The sequence below is a fragment of the Nicotiana attenuata genome, unplaced genomic scaffold, assembly GCF_001879085.1.
Source record: "Nicotiana attenuata strain UT unplaced genomic scaffold, NIATTr2, whole genome shotgun sequence".
Lineage (NCBI taxonomy): Eukaryota > Viridiplantae > Streptophyta > Magnoliopsida > Solanales > Solanaceae > Nicotiana > Nicotiana attenuata.
The window spans coordinates 58,311-81,187 of NW_017671378.1; the positions used below are offsets into that span (position 1 = coordinate 58,311).

The following is a 22,877-nucleotide window of genomic DNA, read 5'->3' on the forward strand; positions in this document are numbered from 1 at the left end:
AGCAGATAGAGATTCCGGAGTGGAAATGGGAGCGCATCACCATGGATTTTGTATCTGGACTTCCACGGACCTTGAAGAAGTTTGATTCCATTTGGGTTATTGTGGACCGGCTGACCAAGTCCGCTCATTGTATTCCTGTGTGTACCACTTATTCATCGGAGCGGTTGGCGGAGATTTATATCCGGGAGATCGTCCGTCTGCATGGTATTCCAGTTTCTATCATTTCGGACAGAGGTACTCAGTTTACATCGTGGTTCTGGAGAGCCGTGCAGCAGGAGTTAGGCACTCGGGTGGAGTTGAGCACAGCGTTTCACCCCCAGGCGGACGGATAGTCCGAGCGCACTATTCAGATTCTTGAGGATATGCTCTGTGCATGTGTGATTGAGTTTGGAGGGTCTTGGGATCATTTCTTGCCACTGGCGGAGTTTGCTTACAACAATAGTTATCAGTCCAGCATTCAGATGGCGCCGTATGAGGCTTTATATGGTAGGAGGTGTAGATCTCCGGTGGGTTGGTTTGAGTCGGATGAGGCCAGGCTATTGGGCACAGAGTTAGTACAGGATGCATTGGAGAAGGTTAAGACGATTCAGGATAGACTCCGTACAGCCCAGTCCAGACAGAAGAGTTACGCGGACAGGAAGGTTCGTGATGTTTCATATATGGTTGGTGAGCGGGTTCTGCTTCGGGTCTCGCCTATGAAAGGCGTTATGAGGTTTGGGAAGAAAGGAAAGTTGAGTCCGAGATTTATTGGCCCTTTTGAGATATTGAGGCGAGTTGGGGAGGTTGCTTACGAGCTTGTCTTACCTCCCAGTTTGGCCGGAGTTCATCCGGTATTTCATGTTTCGATGCTCCGGAGGTATCACGGTGATCCGTCGCACGTGTTGGATTTCAGTTAAGTCCAGTTGGACAAGGATCTATCCTATATTGAGGAGCCAGTGGCTATATTGGACAGGCAGATCAGGAAGTTGAGGTCAAAGAACATAGCTTCAGTGAAGGTTCAGTGGCGGGGTCAGCCGGCCGAGGAGGCGACTTGGGAGACCGAGCGGGATATGCGCAGCCAGTACCCTCATCTTTTCACAACTTCAGGTATGTTCTCTATGCTCGTTCGAGGACGAACGAATGTTTAAGTGTAGGAGGATGTAACGACCCAACCGTCATTTTTGGAATTTACGCCCCGATCCCCCATTAACTGCTTCCCCTAAGTTCATTTCTGCTATTTTGGTCTGCGGGACGTTTGGTGTTAGGATTCGAAGTGTTTTGGGACACTTAGTCCGTAAATGAGAGCTTAAGTGTGGAGAAGTGGTCCGTAGTCGGAATAGTGTGAAGACGACCTCGGAATGGAAATCTGATGGTTCTATTAGCTCCGTTAGGTAATTTCGGGGTTGGGAGCGTGTTCGGAATGTATTTTGGAAGTCCGTAGCTCATTTAGGCTTGAAATGCCGAAGTTTGAATTTTTAAAGTTTCCGGTCCGATAGTGAGTTTTTGATCCGAGGGTCGGATTGGAATTTCGGAAGTTGCAGTAGCTCCGTCATGTCATTTGGGATGTGTGTGCAAACTTTCAGGTCTTTTGGACGTGTTTTGGTTAGGTTTTTGATCGAAAGCGTATTTGGAAGAAATTTGAAGTTCTTAGGCTTGAATCATTGATTAAATCGGGTTTCCAGTGTTGTTTTAGGTGTTTTAAGGATTGGTACAAGTTTGAATGAGGTATTAGGTGGTATTAGTGTTTTTGGTTGAGGTCCCGGGGGCCTCGGGATAGTTTCGGATGAGCGACGGAAGAATTTTGGAAGTTGAGAGGTAGCAGTTCTGCTGCTTCTGGTATCTTTTCGCTTCTGCGGCTTGGGAACCGCAGAAGCGGCCTTGGTCATCGCAGAAGCGAGATTGGCATCCCCCTCAGGAACCGCAGAAGCGGTCGATATCCCGCAAAAATGGAACCGCGGGAGCGGTTTTGTGTCCGCAGAAGCGGAAGCCTGGAATTTAATGAAAACCGCAGAAGCGGGACCGCAGAAGTGGTCCCTTGTCCGCAGAAGCGGAAATGCCTGGGCAGATATAGAAAAGTTCGAGGGTTGATTTCATAAGTTAGAAAAAAATCAATTGAGAACTCGGGGAAGGGCGATTTTTAGAGGGTTTTGAAGAGAAGACCATTGGGTAATGTTTCTTTGATCCCTCCTAGCTATATTTCATCATTTTGTAGTTAAATCCATCATTAAAATTCGAATTTGGGATCAAAATTGGAAGAAAATGGGTAAAACTTCTTAGACCTAACTTTTGGATTTTGAGTGGGCATTTGACCTCCGATTTGGGAGATTTTTATATGGTTAGACTCGTTAGAGTACGAGGGTTCTGAAAATGTGAAAATTATTCGATTCCGAGACGGTGGCCTGAGGGGCGTTTTGGTCATTTTACCTATTTTCGCGCCTTAGCTTTAAATTTAATAGTGGAATCAGTTGTTTGCAATATTACTTAAGATATGTAATTGAATTAAATAAATTTGGGCCATTTGGAGTCGGATACTCGTGGCAAAAGTGTGATTTCGAGTGTATTTTGGTGCCGATTCGAGGTAAGTGGCTTGTCTAACCTTGTGTGGGGGACTTCTCCCCTTAGGATTGTTACTTGATATTTGAGTGTCTTGTACGTGAGGTGACAGGCGCGTACTTGAGCCGATTGATGTAAATCCGGTTTTTACTTAAATTATTGAGATTTGGTTTCTTTCTTACTTGCCTTATTCTACTTGAAATTATAACTTGTGCTAGATTAGGAAAAGCATGTTTAGTTGACTTGATTGCCTAATTGCTTGAGTTGTTTTGACTGTTCTACGTGAAACGTGCTAGGCTAGTTCTATCTGTGTTGTATTTCGTACTTCATTCCTTGGTATATTTCTGGCTGTGGTTGCGTATTTACATTGGGACTACAGATGTGGGATTCCGGTAGCCCCCCCCCCTTGTTGTTTACTTTGGGACTACGGGTTCGATTCCCGGTAGATCCCCCTGCACTTTTACTTTGGGACTGCGGGTTAGATTCCCGATAGATCCCCCTACATATTGATGGTTGGACTATGGGACGGTATCCCGGGAGATCCTTCGGTTTGGCACATGAGTTGGACTACGGAACGGTACCCCGGGAGATCCACTGGACAGTTGAGGAAAGAGGCTACAGGACGGTATCCTAGGAGACCCTCATTGTTATCCTTGGTACTGAGTTGTACTCATTCTGTGTTTAATTTGTTCTTGTGTAGTTGTTATTACTTCATTGGCCTGTCTTATCTCACTGCTGTACTAATTATTTCTGTCAGATTTTCATACTGTTAATTAATATTATATTTTACCTCAGTAGGGCCCTGACCTTCCTCGTCACTACCCAACCGAGGTTAGGCTTGGCACTTACTGAGTAGCGTTGTGGTGTACTCATGCCCTTCCTGCGTATGTTTTTCATGTGCAAATCCAGGTACCTCTTCTCAGGCGCACTATCCTTGAGGCGAGGAGACATACAGAGACTTTGAGGTATATCTGCTACGTCCGCAGACCAGGAGTCTCTACTCTATTCCGGCTTTAGCAGATAGTTCCTTTCTTTCCTTTCATGTTGTTTAGACATTCTGGTGTAGAGCAGATTACTACATTCTATTAGCCTGTGTTTCCCGTGAGTTTCCGGATTTTGGGATTTAGTTGTAGACTTCCGCATATTTTTGAGTTGTATAGGCCGAGTGGCCTTATATACAGTTGTTATTTCCGTATGTTCAGTTTTAATTAATTATTCCGCAAGTGTTAATTTGTTATTCCGCACTGTTAGGCTTGCCTAGTTGTAGGAACTAGGTGCGGTCACGACATTTTTATGGAGGGTGAACTGGGGTCGTGATAGTTGGTATCAGAGCTCTAGGTTCATAGGAGTCACGGAACACAGGCCGGTTTATTAGAGTCTCGCTGATCAGTACGGAGACGTCTGTACTTATCTATGAGGGGCTATGTAACTGTTTAGGAAAAATCTTCATTTCATTTGAATTCCTCGTCGTGCGATATTTTTGGACATCAATTCTAAACTTCTGACTTCTATTCTCTCACAGATGGTGAGGACACGTGCTACTCGAGATGATCAGGCACCCGCGCCCCCTACTGCAGCCGCCAGAGGTCGGGGCCGGGGAAGAGGTCGAGGACGCGCACGTGGTGCAGCCAGAGCACCTACGCGAGCTGCCGTCGAGGTACCACTAGCAGATCCAGCCGGAGCCCAGGCACCTGGCACACCTACTACTGCCACTACTACTCCAGCGCTCTAGGAGACTTTGGCTCAGTTCATGAGCATGTACACCACCTTGGCTCAGGCAGGGTTGTTTCCCATTGCTGCAGCCACATCCCAGGTCGGGGGGAGGAGCACAGACTCCCGCCGTTCGCACTCCTGAGCAGCGAGTGCAGGTTGAGCAGGCTCCCGAGATTATTCCGGCACCGCCTGCAGCGCCAGTTCAACCCGAAGATGGATCAGCTGCCTCAGAGGACGAGCAGCGGGGACTTGAGAGGTTCAAGAAGTATGATCCCCCAGTGTTCAGTGGATTAGCATCAGACGATGCCTTGGGATTTCTAGAGGAGTGTCATCGTATTCTTTGCACTATGGGCATAGTGGAGTCCAGCGGGGTTTCTTTCACTGCTTTTCAGCTTCGGGGAGCCGCCTATGATTGGTGGCGGACTTATGAGTTAGACAGTCCAGTCGAGGCTGCTTCACTGACTTGGACCCAGTTCTCGGACATGTTTATGAGAGAGTTTGTTCCCNTGTACGCGAGGTGACGAGCGCGTACTTGAGCCAATTGTTGAAAATCCAGTTTTTACTTAAGATATTGCGATTTAGTTCCTTTCATATTTGCTTTATTCTACTTGCAATTATAGCCTGAGCTAGATTAGGAAAGCATGTTTAGTTGATTTAACTTGTCTAATTGCTTAAGTTGCCTTAACTGTACTACGTGAAGCATGCTAGGCCAGTACTACCTGTTGCTTGTCTTTTGTACTTCATTTCTGTGAACTTTCTGGTTGTGGTTGCGCTTTTATATTGGGACTACGGATGTGGGATTCCGGTAGCTCCCCCTCCCCCTTGTCTGTTTACTTTGGGACTACGGGTTCGATTCCCGGTAGATCCCCCTGCACTTTTTCTTTGGGATTGCGAGTTAGATTCCCGATAGATCCCCATGCACTTTTACTTTGGGACTACGGGTTAGATTCCCGATAGATCCCCCTGCATATTGATGGTTGGACTATGGGACGGTATCCCGGGAGATCCTTCGGTTTGGCACATGAGTTGGACTACGGGACGGTATCCCGGGAGATCCACTGGACAGTTGAGGAAAGGGCTACAGGACGGTATCCTGGGAGGCCCTCATTGTTATCCTTGGTATTGAGCTGTAGTCATTCTGTGTTTATTTTGTTCTTTGTGTAGTTGTTATTGCCTCGTTGACCTGTCTTATCTCACTGCTGTACTCATTATTTCCGTCAGATTTTCATACTGTTGATTATTATTATATTTTACCTCAGTAGGGCCCTGACCTTCCTCGTCACTACCCAACCGAGGTTAGGCTTGGCACTTACTGAGTAGCGTTGTGGTGTACTCATGCCCTTCCTGCGTATGTTTTTCATGTGCAGATCCAGGTACCTCTTCTCAGGCGCACTATCCTTGAGGCGAGGAGACATACAGAGACTTTGAGGTATATCTGCTACGTCCGCAGACCATGAGTCTCTACTCTATTCCAGCTTTAGCAGATAGTTCCTTTCTTTCCTTTTATGTTGTTTAGACATTCTGGTGTAGAGCAGATTACTACATTCTATTAGCCTGTGTTTCCCGTGAGTTTCTGGGTTTTGGGATTTGGTTGTAGACTTCCGCATATTTTTGAGTTGTATAGGCCGAGTGGCCTTATATACAGTTGTTATTTCCGTATGTTCAGTTTTAATTAATTATTCCGCAAGTGTTAATTTGTTATTCCGCACTGTTAGGCTTACCTAGTTGTAGGAACTAGGTGCCGTCACGACATGTTCATGGAGGTTGAACTGGGGTCGTGACAGTGACACTGGAGACTTCTTTGAGCATCATAACAGAAGACTTATTACTGAGAAAAAATATAAAAATAATTATTTTTTTTAATGAAATTCATATTTGAATAAAACGTTTTATGTTGTCAGTATTTACTTTCCTAAGTATAGTTTCTTTTGTTCCTAAACTTTTCAGTATTACATATGATGTATTTTCTTTCTTTCTTTCTTTTTCTTTGTGAAGAATATAAAAACTTTCCAATCTTCAGTTGGTCCTATGAATAATAAAGAAGAAAAATGCCTTTTTGATAGTACTACGACGCACGCCATATTAAAAAATAAGAGATATTTCTCTTATTTAATTATGAAAGAAGCCAATATCATAACAATATCTGGTAGTACAAAATTAATTGAGGGCTCTGGAAGAACGACTTTATTACTACCAGGAGGAACTATATTGGTTTTTAATGATGCAGTATATTGTAGTAGGTCTCAACGAAACTTGTTGAGTTTCAAAGATATTCGCCAAAATGGCTATCATATTGAGACTGCCAATGAAGGAGAGTTGAATATCTTTACATTACTACAATAAAAGCGGAAAAGAAGTATGTTCTTGAAAAGCTTCCCGCATTTTCCTCTGAATTATACTACACTAGTATTAGTGTAGTCGAATCACATATCATAGTAAACAAAGGGTTTACTAATGATTTTATTATTTGCTATGACTAGTTGGGCCATCCCGGTTATAATAAGATGCGCAAAATAATTAAGAATTTACAAGGCCATTCATTGAAGAACCAGAAGATTCTTCAAACTAATTAATTCTCATGTGCTGCATGTTCTCAAGGCAAACTGATTATTAGACCACCAGTAATTAAAGTTAAAGTTGAATCTCCTGCATTTTTGGAACGTATACAGGGTGATATATGTGGGCCCATACACCCTCCATGTGGACCATTCAAATATTATATGATTTTTATAGATGCATTTGCAAGATGGTCACATGTGTGCTTATTATCAACCCGCTATTTGGTCTTTACAAGATTACTGGCTCAATTAATAAGATTAAGAGCATAGTTTCCAAACTACGCAATTAAGACACTTCGTCTTGATAATGCTTGTGAATTTACGTCCCATGCCTTTAATGATTATTGTATATCAACTGGGATAACAAATGAGCATCCAGTTGCTCAGCTTCATACTCAAAATGGTCTAGCTTAGTCATTGATCAAACGCCTCCAATTAATTGCTAGACCAATGCTTATGAGTACAAAACTTTCCATTTCGGCATTGGGGTCATGCTATTTTGCACATAGCAGGTCTTGTGCGGATCAGGCCCAGAAGTTGTCATAAAGTCACCCCATTACAGTTAGCTTTTGGCAAGGAGCCAAATATTTTCCATCTTAGAATATTTGGATGAGCAGTATATGTTCCGATTGCTCCATCGCAATGTACAAAGATGGTTCCCCAAAGAACATTGGGGATACATGTTGGGTATGAATCTCCTTCTATTATAAAATATATGGAACCTATGACTGGAGATTTATTTACAACAAGATTTGCTAATTGCCATTTTGATGAATCAGTATACTCAACATTAGGGAGAGGAAATAAGCAGTTGGAAAAAGAGATAGATTGGAATGCATTATCACTATGTCATTTAGATCCTCGAACAAATCAATGTGAACACGAGGTTCAAAAGATAATTTATTTACAAAATATTGCAAATCAACTGCCAGATACATTCATTGACCTACCGAGGGTGACTAAGTCACATATTCCAGCTGCTAATGCTCCTATTCGAATTGATGTCCCGGCTGGACAATCTAAAAATGAAAATGAGTCTAAGCCACGCTTGAAACGTAGTGGACCAATCGGTTCCAAAGATAAAATTACCCGAAAGAGAAAAGGAGCAAATGATCTAGGGGATCATAATATGGGGGCAATTGCTCAAAAAGAGCCATGTGACATAACAAATGATAAGATCTCAAAGGAGGTCCTGGTACCTGAAAATAATAAGAATGAAGAGATATCAATAAGTTATGTCACTACGGAAAAAATGTGGAACTGAAATAATATTATTATCGACAATATTTTTGCTTATAATGTTGTTGTTGAAATAATGCAACAAGATGAGGATCTTGAACCAAGATCTGTCGACGAATGTAGACAGAGAAATGATTAGCTAAAATGGAAAGATATTATCCAGGCAGAATTAACTTCGCTTGAAAAACGTGAAGTATTCGGACGTATAGTTCGAACACCTGAAGGAATAAAGCCAGTGGGATATAAATGGGTTTTTGTGTGAAAACAAAATGATAAAAATGAAGTCGTTAGATATAAAGCACAACTTGTGGCACAAGGATTTTCGAAAATACCTAGCATGATTATATGGAGACATATTCTCCTGTGGTGGATGCAATCACCTTCAGGTATCTTATAAATCTGGCAGTCCATAAAAAACTTGAAATGCGTCTGATGGATGTTGTCACAGCCTATTTGTATGGCACATTAGACAACGACATTTATATGAAAATTCTTGAAGGATTTAAAGTTCCTGAAGATTATAAAGGTTTACAGGAAATTTGTTCAATAAAGCTTCAAAAATCTTTATATGGATTGAAACAATCAGGGCGAATGTGGTATAATTGCTTGAGGGAGTACTTGCTGAAAGAAGGGTATAAGAATGATCCAATTTGTCCTTGTGTCTTTATAAAAGGATCTGGATCAGAATTTGTTATAATCGATGTGTATGTTGATGATCTAAATATCATTGGAACTCCCAGGGAGCTTCCAAAAGCAGTAAACTATTTGAAGAAAGAGTTTGAAGTGAAATATCTTGGACAGACAAAATTTTGTCTTGGTCTACAAATTGAGCATATGAAAGATGGAATTTTTGTCCATCAATCAACTTATATTGAGAAGATCCTAAAGAGTTTTTATAAGGATAAAGCACATCCATTGAGTACCCCGATGGTAGTGAGATCACTTGATATGAATAAAGATCCATTTCGACCTCATGAAAATGATGGAGATCTTCTTGGTGATGAAACTCCATATCTTAGTGCAATTGGGACACTAATGTATCTTGCAAATAATACTCGGCCAGATATAACTTTTGCAGTAAGTTTGTTAACAAGATTTAGTTCCTTTCCAACAACAAGACACTGAATGGTGTTAAGCATATTTTTAGATACCTCCGAGGGACTATTGATATGGGATTATTTTATTCTGATGAATTCGATTCACAAATGACTGGTTATGCAGATGCAGGTTATTTGTCTGATCCACATAAAGCCCGATCTCAAACAGGCTATCTATTTACTTGCGGAGGTACAACTATTTCATGGAATTCAACAAAACAAACTTTAGCTGCTGCATCTTCCGATCATGCAGAGATAATAGCTATTCATGAGGTGTCACGACCCAAAAACCACAAGTCGTGATGGCACCTAACTCAACCCACTAGGTAAGCCAACTAACATGAAAAACACAATACGACTGAGATAATAAGAAAATAGAGAATAGCTAACTGAACCTTTACAAGTTTACCAAGACCTGGTAGTACGGATCACGAGCTTCTAAGATTTGGAATTTCAAAACTTACACAAATAAATACATGTTCTGTTAAGGTTACATAAACAGATTAGCAATAATCTAAACTACCAAGGACAAGTGGCAGTTATATCCAAATACACGAACATCTTCCGAATCAGCACCCGACGTCACCAGCAACTCTGCTCCAAAATCTGCACGGAATGTGCAGAAGTGCAGTATCAGTACAACCGACCCAATGTACTGGTAAGTATTTTGTCTAACCTCGTCGAGGTAGTGACATTAGGCTAACAGTATATGCAGTTCAAAATATAACAGGTAAAAATACCGTATACAACTCTGCGAGACAGTCAACAATTACTAGCAGGAATCACAGTAGAAGATTTACAATCTTTCCTGGTATGAGAAGTGTATCCAAGATATCAAGTCAAATGGCACGGTAACACCCTTCGTGCTTCTATCTCATACTCACCATATATAAATAAATTTATGTGACAAATCAATTAGCACAGCAACACCCTTCGTGCGTTCAACTCATCCTTCCCAAATGTACGTGTAACAGAACCAACCAGATGACAGAAACACAATAACAGGAATTACAAAGTAGGAAATACACAAGTAACAACAATGGACGAGGAAATACATGTGGGCAACAGTAAAAAACTAGGCGGAAAGCCCGTGAGTAATAACAACCAATGGGAAAACAAAGAGTATCAACTTCAATTAACTAGCATAGTGGAGACCTAAGTACAAATATAGCAAACAAGAATGAAACACATGATATTTACAAGTTAACAAGTAAGGGCATGAATGACTAGCATGGTGGAAGGCTTACACTAAGGTGCAACAGAATAGATACAACATGAGTATAATTATAAAAGTGGAAAATAGGCATGGTATTTGCAAGTTAAGCAAGTAGAAGGTATGAGCAACACAACAACAATTGAGATGGAGATCATGACAGAACAATGGCAACAAATCACCTCAGATCTATAATTATGACAATAAGACATATACACGGAAGACTAATATCAAACATAATGCATGTCCCTCATCCTCGCCTGCACGGAAACACCCATCGTGTCATGACCTCACGATAACATACAAGCATAACGATATAAATGAAATGGCACGGCATCACCCTTCGTGCTTTTACTCTCAAATGATATGTCACGGCATCACCCTTCGTGCTTTTACTCTCAATAATGTGGCACGACATCACCCTTCGTGCTTTTACTCTCAATAATATGGCACGGCATCACCCTTCGTGCTTTTACTCTCAATAATATGGCACGACATCACCCTTCGTGCTTTACACTCTCCCTCACATGATAATGTATAAATAATGGCACAGCATCACCCTTCGTGCTATACACTCTTTCTTACCAAGCATATGAGTATCAATGACAAATAAGGCAGGAAGCACAAATAACATCAAGGAGAGTGTTTTAACAGATATTTCAAATAAATCTAAATCACATCTTTTCAATTCAATAACCCTCGAGAACCGTATTATTCAAATACTTTCACAATTCTCACAGTGATCCACAACACAAGCATAGAGTCTAGTATCTCATGAATGTGGTCCGTAGTAATGTAATGATGATTTCGCATAGAGATGACCGAATTACACACATCAATGTATTCTCAGAATTTTCGTCAAGTTTGATCAATAAGCTAAGTCTTGATTCCTATTATTTAAGATTATGTTCTTAGCTTCTAAGAGTCAAGTAAGGCATGAAGCAGGAGATCGCGAAATTCTACAAGCATAAATGTAACATAATCCACCCCCGAGCATGATTAACCCTGGCACATACATATACGCTCGTTACCTCACATATGTATCGCCCCCGCATGTAGCAAAAAATGACAAATAGGAGGAAAAATTCCCTCAACAAAGTTAGGCAAAATACTTACCTCGATTCAGCTAACTCAACACTCAACTTTGCCTTTTCCTCTGCAAATTCGCCTCCGCTCGACTCAATCTAGCCAATGACGATTGAATACATCACACAATACAAGAGAAAATAATTGCAATTAATAAAGCTGTGATTTTTATTAGATTTCCCAAAAGTCAACAAAAGTCAAACCCCGGGCCCGCCCGGTCAAAACCCGGGTCCAAGGGTAGGTCTTGACTACCCACAACCTCACGAGTCCAAATATGTGTTTTGTTTTCAAATTCGTGTCATATTCGACTCTCAAATCTCGATTTTTCATTTTTCAAAACTTTGACAAAATCCCCAATTTTTTCCATAGATTTCTCACGAATTTGATGTTAAATCTTGTATACAATCATAAAATATAGTTGGAAATTGGTTAAAGATACATACCCAATGTTTTGGTATGAAAATCCCCTCCAAAATCGCCTCACCTCAAAGCTAGGGTTCAAAAATATGAAAAATGAAGCAAAAACTCGGAATTCTCAGCACTTAACAGGCTGTAGATGTCGCATTTGCGAACAAAACTTCGTATTTGCGAATGAACAGTGTCTTCGCCATTGCCATAAATGGTTGGCAATTGCGGATGAATAGTGTTTTCGCAATTACTAATGAAGTGTTTTCGCAATTGCCATAAAAGGTTCCAATTGCTAATGAACAATGTTTTCGCAATTGCCATAAAAGGTACGCAATTGCTAATGAACAGTGTCGCACCAGAAACTAGCAAAACCCAAACTTCTCCGGAATGATCCAAAACCACCCCGAAACTCATCCGGAACCTCCCGGACACAAAACATTTATGAATTTCAATCATAAAACACGCTACGGACCTGCTCGCGCACTCAAACACTGAAAAGAGGTCATCTTAACCCAATATTGACCATGGTCAAACTCACAAATTTCTTAACTTTACTAGTCTCTCAACCAATGATCCAAAACTACACCCAAGCTCCTCGGGACTCCAAACCAAAAGTGCGTACCACTCTAAAAACATCATATGAACTAGCTCGCGTGATCAAATCGCCAAAATAACACCTAGAACTACGAATTGGACACCAAATCAAATGAAATTTTCAAGAAAGCTTTGAAATCTCTATTTTTACCACCGGACGTTAACAAACATCCCGGCAAGGGAACAATAATGATAATAACATCCCGGCAAGGGAACTATAATGATAATAACATCCCGTCAAGGGAACAATAATGATAATAACATCCCGGCGAGGGGAACAATAATAAAATCCTGATATGAAGCGCAATAACCACAACGGAGGCATAATAATTATAATACAAGACTCACGGGCATGTTTGACACCGACGTATAGATACTCGTCACCAAGCCTATACGTCGTACTCCACAATTAACACGTAACAAATAAGACTCGACTCTTAATCCCTCAAGCTAAGGTTAGACCAAACACTTACCTCGATGCCACGAACACAATTCACGTCTCAACTATCGCTTTACCCCTTGAATTCACCACCAATTCGCTCGTATCTAGTCACAAGTTACTTAATTACATCAATAAACGCTAAATGAATCAATTCCATGCATGAAAATGAAGTTTCCAAAGTTTTACCCAAAAAGTCAAAATTGCCCCCGGGCCCACGTGGTCAAAACTCGAGATTCGAACCAAAACTCGATTACCCATTCCCCCACAAACCCAAATATATAATTTGTTTTGAAATCGGACCTCAAATCGAGGTCCAAATCCCCATTTTTTTGAAAAACCTAGGTTCTACCCAAAACACCCAATTTCCCCCATGAAAATCATTGATTTTGAGTTGAAATCATGTTAAAAGATGTTAAGGATTGAAGGAAACGAGTTAAAATTAACTTACAATCGATTTGGAAGAATAGTTGTTCTTGGAAAATCACCCTAGGGAGTTTATGTTTTGAAGAGATGTGAAAAATGGTTGATTTTCGGCTAAGTATAAAAATTTGCAGGTTGTAGATGTGGGAATTGCGAAGAAGGTTCGCAATTGCGAACCCCGACCTCTGCTATGTTGGGAATTGTGTATACATTCTCGCATTTACGAGCTGGGAAATGCGAAGAAAGCGTCGCAATTGCGACGACTGGCTAAAAGGGAAGGCATCACGTTTGCGATATAATCCTCGCAGTTGCGAGGATAGGCTGGCATGGGCTTCTTTCGCATTTGCGACATGCCCCTCGCATTTGCGATATCGCATTTACGAGCCAGGCTTCGCAAATGAGAAGCCTGCAGGCCTGCAGTGCAACAGCTGAAAATCTCCAATTCCTCAAGTCCAAATACACCCCGTGGCCTATCCAAAACTCACCCGAGCCCTCGGGGCTCCAAACCAAACATGCACACCAACCTAAAAATATCATACGGACTCGCTCGTGCATTCAAATCACTAAAATAACATCAACAACTATGAATTTAGCATCAAAATCATGAAATTTTCTTAAGAACTTCAAATTTCCAATTTTTCTCAAAAACGATCCGATTCACGTCGTTTCAAGTCCGTTTCTTACCAAATTTCACAGACTTATCTTAAATCACATATAAGACCTGTACCGGGCGCCGGAACCAAAATATGGGTCCGATACCATCAAGTTCCTATCACAATTCATTTCCAAATCTCATAAATAATTTCAGAAAATAATTTTTCTTTAAAAATTCATTTCTCGGGCTTGGGACCTCGGAATTCGATTCCAGGCATACCCCCAAGTCCCATATTTTCCTACGCACCCTCCGGGACCGTCAAATCACGGGTCCGGGTCAGTTTACCCAAAATATTTACCGAAGTCAAATTAATTCATTTTAAAGTCAAAATTTATCATTTTTCACAATTTTTTACATATTGGCTTTCCGGCTACGCGCCCGGACTGCGCACGCAAATCAGGTGAGAAGAAAGAGGTTTTTAAGGCCTTGGAAATGCAGAATTTACTTTTAAACAAGTGATGACCTTTTGGGTCATCACATTCTCCACCTCCAAAACAACCGTTCGTCCTCGAACGGACATAAGAAGGAAGTACCTGAGTCGGGGAAAAGATTGGGATAACGACTCCGCACATCGGACTCGGACTCCCAGGTCGATGCCTCAGCAGGCTGACCTCACCACTGAACACGAACAGAAGGAAAACTCTTCGATCTCAAATGACGAACTTGCCGGTCTAGAATAGCTACCGGCTCCTCCTCATAGGAAAAGTCCTTGTCCAACTGGACAGTGCTGAAATCTAACACGTGGGATGGATCGCCGTGATACTTCCGAAGCATGGACACATGAAACACTGGATGCACGGCTGATAAGCTCGGCGGCAACGCAAGTCTGTAAGCCACCTCTCCCACTCGATGAAGAATCTCAAACGGGCCAATGAACCTAGGGCTAAGCTTGCCCTGCTTCCCAAATCTCATCACGCCTTTCATAGGCGACACTCGAAGAAATACCCACTCACCGACCATGAAATCCAAATCTCGAACCTTGCGATCGGCATAGCTCTTTTGCCTGGACTGAGCTGTACGAAGCCTATCCTGAATGATCCTAACCTTGTCCAAGGCATCCTGTACTAGATCCGTACCCAACAACCGAGCCCCTCCCGGCTCAAACCATCCAACCGGCGACTGGCATCGCCTACCATACAAAGCCTCACAAGGAGCCATCTGGATACTCGACTGGTAGTTGTTGTTGTAGGCAAACTCTACTAAAGGTAAAAACTGATCCCACGAGCCTCCAAAGTCAATGACACAAGCTCGGAGCATATCCTCCAAAATCTGAATAGTCCGCTCGGACTGCCCGTCCGTTTGAGGGTGAAACGCTGTGATCAACTCAACCCGCGTGCCCAACTCTCGCAGAACTGCTCTCCAAAAATGTGAGGTAAACTGCGTACCTCGATCCAAAATGATAGACACGGGCACACCATGAAGGCGAACAATCTCCTGGATATAGATCTCAACTAACCTCTCAGAAGAATAGGAGACTGCAACAGGGATGAAATGTGCTGACTTGGTCAGCCTATCAACAATAACCCACACTGCATCGAACTTCCTCTGAGTCCGTGGGAGTCCAAGAACGAAGTCCATAATGATACGCTCCCACTTCCACTCAGGAATCTCAATCTTCTGAAATGAACCACCGGGCCTCTGATGCTCGTACTTAATATGCTGGCAATTCAAACACCGAGCCACATATGCAACGATATCCCTCTTCATTCTTCTCCACCAATAATGTTGCAGCAAATCCTGATACATCTTAGCGGCGCCCGGATGAATAGAGTACCGGGAGCTATGGGCCTCCTCTAAAATCAACTCTTGAAGTCCATCCTTATTAGGCACACAAACTCGACCCTGCAATCTCAAAACTCCATCATCTCCTAAGGTAACCTGCTTGGCACCTCCGTGCTGCACCGTGTCTCTAAGGATACACAAATGGGGATCATCATACTGCCGATCTCGAATACGCTCCAATAAGGAAGAACGAGCGACTGTGTAAGCTAACACGCAGCTGGGATCAGAAACATCCAACCTCACAAACTGATTGGCCAAAGCCTGAACATCCAAAGTAAGCAGCCTCTCACCGACCGGAATATAAGCAAGACTGCCCATACTGGCTGACTTCCTACTCAAAGCATCGGCCACTACATTGGCTTTCCCCGGATGATATACGATGGTAATATCATAGTCTTTCAACAACTCCAACCACCTTCTCTGCCTCAAGTTTAGCTCCTTCTGCTTGAACAAATACTGCAAACTCTTGTGGTCCGTGAACACCTCACACGCCACGCCATATAGATAATGCCTCCAGATCTTCAACGCGTGAACAATGGCTGCTAACTCCAAATCATGAACCGGATAATTCTTCTCATGAATCTTCAACTGCCGCGAAGCATAAGCAATGACCTTGCCATCCTGCATCAACACAGCACCAAGCCCAACACGAGATGCATCACAATAAACTGTATAAGGCCCTGAACCTGTGGGCAAACCAACACCGGTGCCGTAGTCAGAGCTGTCTTGAGCTTCTAAAAGCTCGCCTCACACTCGTCTGACCATCTGAACTGGGCACCTTTCTGGGTCAACCTGGTCATCGGAGCAGTGATAGATGAAAACCCCTCCACAAACCAACGATAGTAGCCTGCCAATCCCAAGAAACTTCGAATCTCTGTAGCTGATGCTGGTCTAGGCCAGTTCTTGACTGCCTCTATCTTCTTCGAATCAACCTGGATACCCTCTGCTGAAACCACATGACATAAGAAAGCAACTAAACTCAACCAGAACTCACACTTCGAAAACGTAGCATACAACTGACCATCTCTCAGAGTCTGAAGAACCACTCTCAGATGCTGCTCATTCTCATCCCGGCTGCGGGAGTAGATCAAAATATCATCAATGAAGACTATCACGAACGAATCCAAGTAAGGCCTAAACACTCGGTTCATCAAATCCATAAAATCTGCTGGGGCATTTGTCAACCCGAATGACATCACCAAGAACACATAATGCCCGTACCGAGTGCGGAAAGCTGTCTTAGGGACATCGGATGCCCTAATCCTCAACTGATGGTAGCCAGATCTCAAGTCAATCTTTGAAAATACCTTGGCAACCTGAAGCTGATCAAACAAAACATCAATCATCGGCAATGGGTACTTATTCTTGATTGTAACCTTGTTTAACTGCCGGTAATCAATACACATTCTCATCGATCCGTCCTTCTTCTTAACAAATAACACAGGCACACCCCAAGGCAAAACACTCGGTCTAATGAAACCCTTCTCAAGCAAGTCTTGCAACTGTTCCTTCAACTCTTTCAACTCAGGCGGGGCCAAACTATACGGCGGGATAGAAATGGGCTGAGTGCCCGGAGCCAAATCAATGCAAAAGTCAATATCCCTGTCGGGTGGCATACCCGGCAGGTCTAAAAGGAATACCTCAAGAAACTCACAAACAACGGGCACAGACTCGATAAAAAGAACCTCGGCACTAGAATCACGAACATAGGCCAAATAGGCCAAACACCCCTTCTCGACCATACACCGAGCCTTCACATAAGAGATAACACTGCGGGTGGAATGACCAGGAGTCCCTCTCCACTCCAAACGAGGTAAACCCGGCAAGGCTAAGGTCACAGTCTTGGCATGACAGTCCAAGATAGCGTGGTAGGGTGATAACCAGTCCATCCCTAATATGACATCGAAATCAACCATGTCCAGAAGAAGCAAATCTACACGAGTCTCAAGACCTCCAATCATAACTATACATGAACGATGGACTCGATCTACCACAATAGAATCGCCCACCGGGGTAGACACATAAACAGGAGCACTCAATGAATCACTGGGCATGACCAGATACGGTGCAAAATAAGATGACACATAGGAGTTTGTAGACCCTGGATCAAATAAAACTGAGGCATCTCTGCTACAAACCAGAACAGTACCTGTAATAACTGCATCGGAAGCCTCAACCTCGGGCCTGGTTGGAAGAGCAGGCATGCAACCCGCTCCCGTTTCTTACATTATCGTTGCAGGCGTGCAACCCGCTCCCATTTCATATATCAACGTTGCAAGCGTGCAATCCGCTCCCATTTCACATATTACCGTTGCAGGCGTGCAACCCGCTCCCATTTCACATATTACCATTGCAGGCATGCAACCCGCTCCCATTTCACATATTACCATTGCAGGCGTGCAACCCGTTCCCATTTTTTTATCAACACCAATCAAAAGAATCCCGGCAAGGGAAGAATAATATTAAAACAAACATCCCGGCAAGGGAAAGGGAACTATAATGATAATAACATCCCGGTAAGAGAACAATAATGATAATAACATTCCGGCAAGGGAACAATAATAAAGTCCTCATATGAAGCGCAATAAACCATAACGAAGGCATAATAATTACAACACAAGACACACAGGCATGCTTGACACCGATGTATAGATACTCGTCATCATGCCTATACGTCGTACTCCACAATTAACACGTAACAAATAAGACTCGACTCCTAATTCCTCAAGCTAAGGTTAGACCAAACACTTACCTCGATGCCACGAACACAATTCACATCTCAACTATCGCTTTACCCCTTGATTTCACCACCAATTCGCTCGTATCTAGTCACAATTTACTTAATTACATCAATAAACGCTAAATGAATCAATTCCAATGCATGAAAATGAATTTTCCAAAGTTTTACCCAAAAAGTCAAAAATCGCCCCCGGACCCACATGGTCAAAACCCGAGGTTCGAATCAAAACCCGATTACCCATTCCCCCACGAACACAAATATATAATTTGTTTTGAAATCGGACCTCAAATCGAGGTCCAACTCCCCAATTTCCCCCGTGAAAATCATTGATTTTGAGTTGAGATCATGTTAAAGATGTTAAGGATTGAAGGAAACGAGTTAAAATTGACTTACAATCGATTTGAAAGAAGAGTTGTTCTTGAAAAATCGCCCTAGGGAGTTCATGTTTTGAAGAGATGTGAAAAATGGTTAATTTTCGGCTAAGTATAAAAATTTGCATGTTGCAGATGTGGGAATTGCGAACAGGATTCGCAATTGCGAACCCCGACCTCTGTTATGTTGGGAATTGCGTATACATTCTCGCATTTGCGAGCTGGGAAATGCAAAGAAAGCATCGCAATTGCGACGACTGGCTACAAGGGAAGGCATCGCATTTGCGATAGAATCCTCGCAATTGCGAGGATAGGCTGGCCTGGGCTTCTTTCGCATTTGCGACATGCCCCTCGCATTTGCGATATCGCATTTGCGAGCCAGGCTTCGCAAATGCGAAGCCTACAGGCCTGCAGTGCAACAACTGAAAATCTACAATTCCTCAAGTCCAAATACACCCCATGGCCTATCCAAAACTCACCCGAGCCCTCGGGGCTCCAAACCAAACATGCACACCAACCTAAAAACATCATACGGACTCGCTCGTGCATTCATATCACTAAAATAACATCAACAACTATGAATTTAGCATAAAAATCATGAAATTTTCTTAAGAACTTCAAATTTCTAATTTTTCTGAAAAACGATCTGATTCACGTCGTTTCAAGTCCGTTTCTTACCAAATTTCACAGACTTATCTTAAATCACATATAAGACCTGTTCCGGGCGCCGGAACCAAAATACGGGCCCGATACCATCAAGTTCCAATCACAATTCATTTCCAAATCTCATAAATAATTTCAGAAAATAATTTTCTTTAAAAATTCATTTCTCGAGCTTGGGACCTCAGAATTCGATTCCAGGCATACGCCCAAGTCCCGTATTTTCCTACGGACCCTCCGGGACCGTCAAATTACGGGTCCGGGTCCGGGTCCGGGTCTGTTTACCCAAAATATTGACTGACGTCAAATTAATTCATTTTAAAGTCAAAATTTATCATTTTTCACAATTTTTCACATATTGGCTTTCCGGCTACGCGCCCGGACTGCGCACGCAAATCGAGGTGAGACAGGTAGAAGTTTTTAAGGCCTCGAAAGTACAGAATGTCCAACAACTCATCCGTGAACCATTTTGGATTATACATGAATATGTTTATTAGACTCATTTAATATCTTGTAACTCTCATGTAAATAGTACACTACATATACGGTATTTCTGGTTCTACAAAAGACATCAATAAGATAGACTTGAATGCTACTTGATAAAAAAAAGGTTTTATCTATATTTCTTGGCTTGTATTGCTATAATTTTATAATAAAATTCCTTTTTTCAATAAATAAATAAAAATATTATCAATAGGGTCAGCTTAGATTTCAATTTTTCACGTTTATTTCCCTCTAAAGTCCAATGATTAGCTTGTTAATCATTTGATGAAAACTTGCTACTTAATGGATTTTATTGTTGGTTAGGACCTAATCCAATCAAAATAGTCAGCTTTGGATAACTCCATCTATTAATAAAGCCAAGTACATATATTTGAAATATGACAGAATTAAATGTCAAAGAATAAGAAAAATCAAGGGAATAGAAAAAAGAAGAGAAGATACAAAACAAAAGAAAAATAAGGGAGTTGAAATGAGAAAATTTATTTTTTTATTTGATTTTTTAACACAAGGAAAGGAAAGAATATGCAGTTGTTGACATTACCATAATTATTTTTAAACTCTTTTTTCTCAATTAATATGGTTTCATTGACATCTCTAGACTTATTAAATATTTCAATGTAAATCAGTGCGATTTAACAATATTTTTAAAAATATACAATTTAGGATTTCAATATTACATTTTTTTTATATATATAAATATAGTAGTTGTAGGGCGAATTGAAGGCTATAATTTAAACGAATCTTAATTGGGGTTAGACTGACTCCTACCTGTTTAAAAAATCATAAAACAAAAATTAGTACATGTAGACATGTAGGGCGGAAGGAAAACAAATTGGCAGAACTAATTAAGGTGATCAATTTATTTAAAAAATAATGGATTTAATTAGTAGTTACAGGGCTGATGGAAGACAAATTTGCAAAATCAAGGTGATTAATTATTGATATTTAATTATCCAAGCTATTTAATTTGCTATTCCTCCTCTACTACACATATGTATCCAAGCTATTTTAAATTGGTTTAACGCAGTATAAACAGGTACACCAACATTTTAGGCGTACGATTTCACCTTTCTAAGGTACTATTCTTTTCTAGGAAGTAAATACCCGATAGAATAATCGCGATATCACTATTGTCAATAATAAAAAAACAAATTCATCTATTGTCTTTGTCTTGTCTATATTAATGTACGGTAAAAATCATTTTTCCTTCCGAAGTTTGCCTTAAAAATCAACCTCCCTCCCTAACTTTCAATACTAGGCATCTTCCTCCTTCCCCTCCCCAAAATCAAATTCGGCCCTTGACCAGTAGCTTTAAAATATTTGGCCAATCACTATAGGGGCAAATTGTAAATTCATTTTTTATTTTATTTAGGGGGGTGACCTAATTAATTTTATACCTTATTATCTTTAGTGTTTTTAACCTCTTGTTAATTGCCTCCCCAAGAACCAATCGTATTCATCATAAGAGCTTCTAAAGCACGGTAAGGGTTCTGCTTCTTTTACTCACCATTAACATGATTTACTTAATTGTTCCACATGTTTCATTGCCTTGTTTCCTCAATTTATCATGATCTTATGTTTTAAAAATCAAGAAAAGCTTTAATTTTTTTCAAATAGGATTAAGTCCATGAACCCTAAAGTAGTGACAATTTTCGATATTTGTGGATGTTTTGGATTATTATGTTACATTATTGTATCAATAACGTATAACTAAGTTATCCTTTTTATACCAGACATAGCTGTTGGATTTTCTTAAAAGATCTAACTCAGTTAATCAATTGCTATATCATTTCAGGGATGTTTTTCACCTTAACAATACATTGTCTTGGTAATTACTATCAAGTCTTTAATGTAGATGGCAATCATTATGGATTAGTAGATTTATTGGAAGAAGCTCACAATGCTGTAACAGGAGATCCGTCTACTTAATTGGGGAAAACTACTTCCTTAAAAGTTATTCATCCGAATAGTGGTGTTACAATAAAAGTGGTTGATGATAATGATTTTGTCAATCTTATTTAATATGTACAAGGATTTGGGTATGAGAAAGGTTAATGTAAATTTAAACATAATATATGAAAAAACTTGATGAAGTTGAGGGTGAAAATTTCCATGGATTAATGGCGACGACAAGGAAAAATTATTGCAATATTGTAGTTCACCATTATTTAGTTAACAAATTAGTGAGTCTCACACGGAATTTTCATTTGAGAAACATCTAGTTCTATAAGTTCACCATCACTACAGGGATTCCTTTCTTCCCTTTTTTGCCACTGTTGGGCTTCACCAGTGGTAGCAGTGACAACCTCCTCCACCCCTTATTTTTGTTCCGCGGTGTTTTGTGTGTCTTATAGGTAAAATTTGGTGGTATTGGAGACGAGCGGGAAGCGCACGCACAAGCATAGGAGAGCAGCCAGGGCGAGCGTCAGCAAGGGACGGTAGGAAGTTGGACGCGAACGTGCCAGGTGCCGCAACATCGTCAAATACACCAAGACAATTTCAGGTTATATTCTCGGGAGTTGGTACCTCCCGCTCTTCTAACCTCTTCTTGGGTTAGCTAAACTATAGTCATTTTTAGTTTACACTAGTTTAATCATACTATTAGCGTGCTTGTAGTTTCTACTTGTTTGTTTTTAGTTTGGTTCGTTGCATATTATGTGCTATTGATTCTTCCTTAGCATGTTGTAGGTATAGGGGCTGCAGTTTGGGATGATAGAGTAACGTCATGTCCTCGGGAGGGGCAGGGGGTGGGGCGAGGGGTGGGGCGGGGGATAGGGGTGCAACTGGAGGCAAGGTAGGTAAGGGGAACAAGGGAGCCTATAGGTTGGGAATTGGGTTATGGAACATAGGCACATTGACGCGT

The 22,877-nt window shown here is 41.3% G+C and overlaps 1 protein-coding gene across 1 annotated transcript; it reads left to right on the top strand.

Moving 5' to 3' along the window:
* Positions 1–7,527: 7,527 nt before the first annotated feature.
* LOC109207904 lies at positions 7,528–8,067 on the top strand. The gene has a single exon (XM_019370904.1). The coding sequence runs from the start codon at positions 7,528–7,530 to the stop codon at positions 8,065–8,067; it is 540 nt and encodes a 179-aa protein (XP_019226449.1).
* Positions 8,068–22,877: the final 14,810 nt, after the last annotated feature.

Coding starts and splice junctions, on each gene's coding strand:
- LOC109207904 (XM_019370904.1), top strand. CDS start 7,528: ATGACTGGAGATTTATTTACAACAAGATTTGCTAATTGCCATTTTGAT.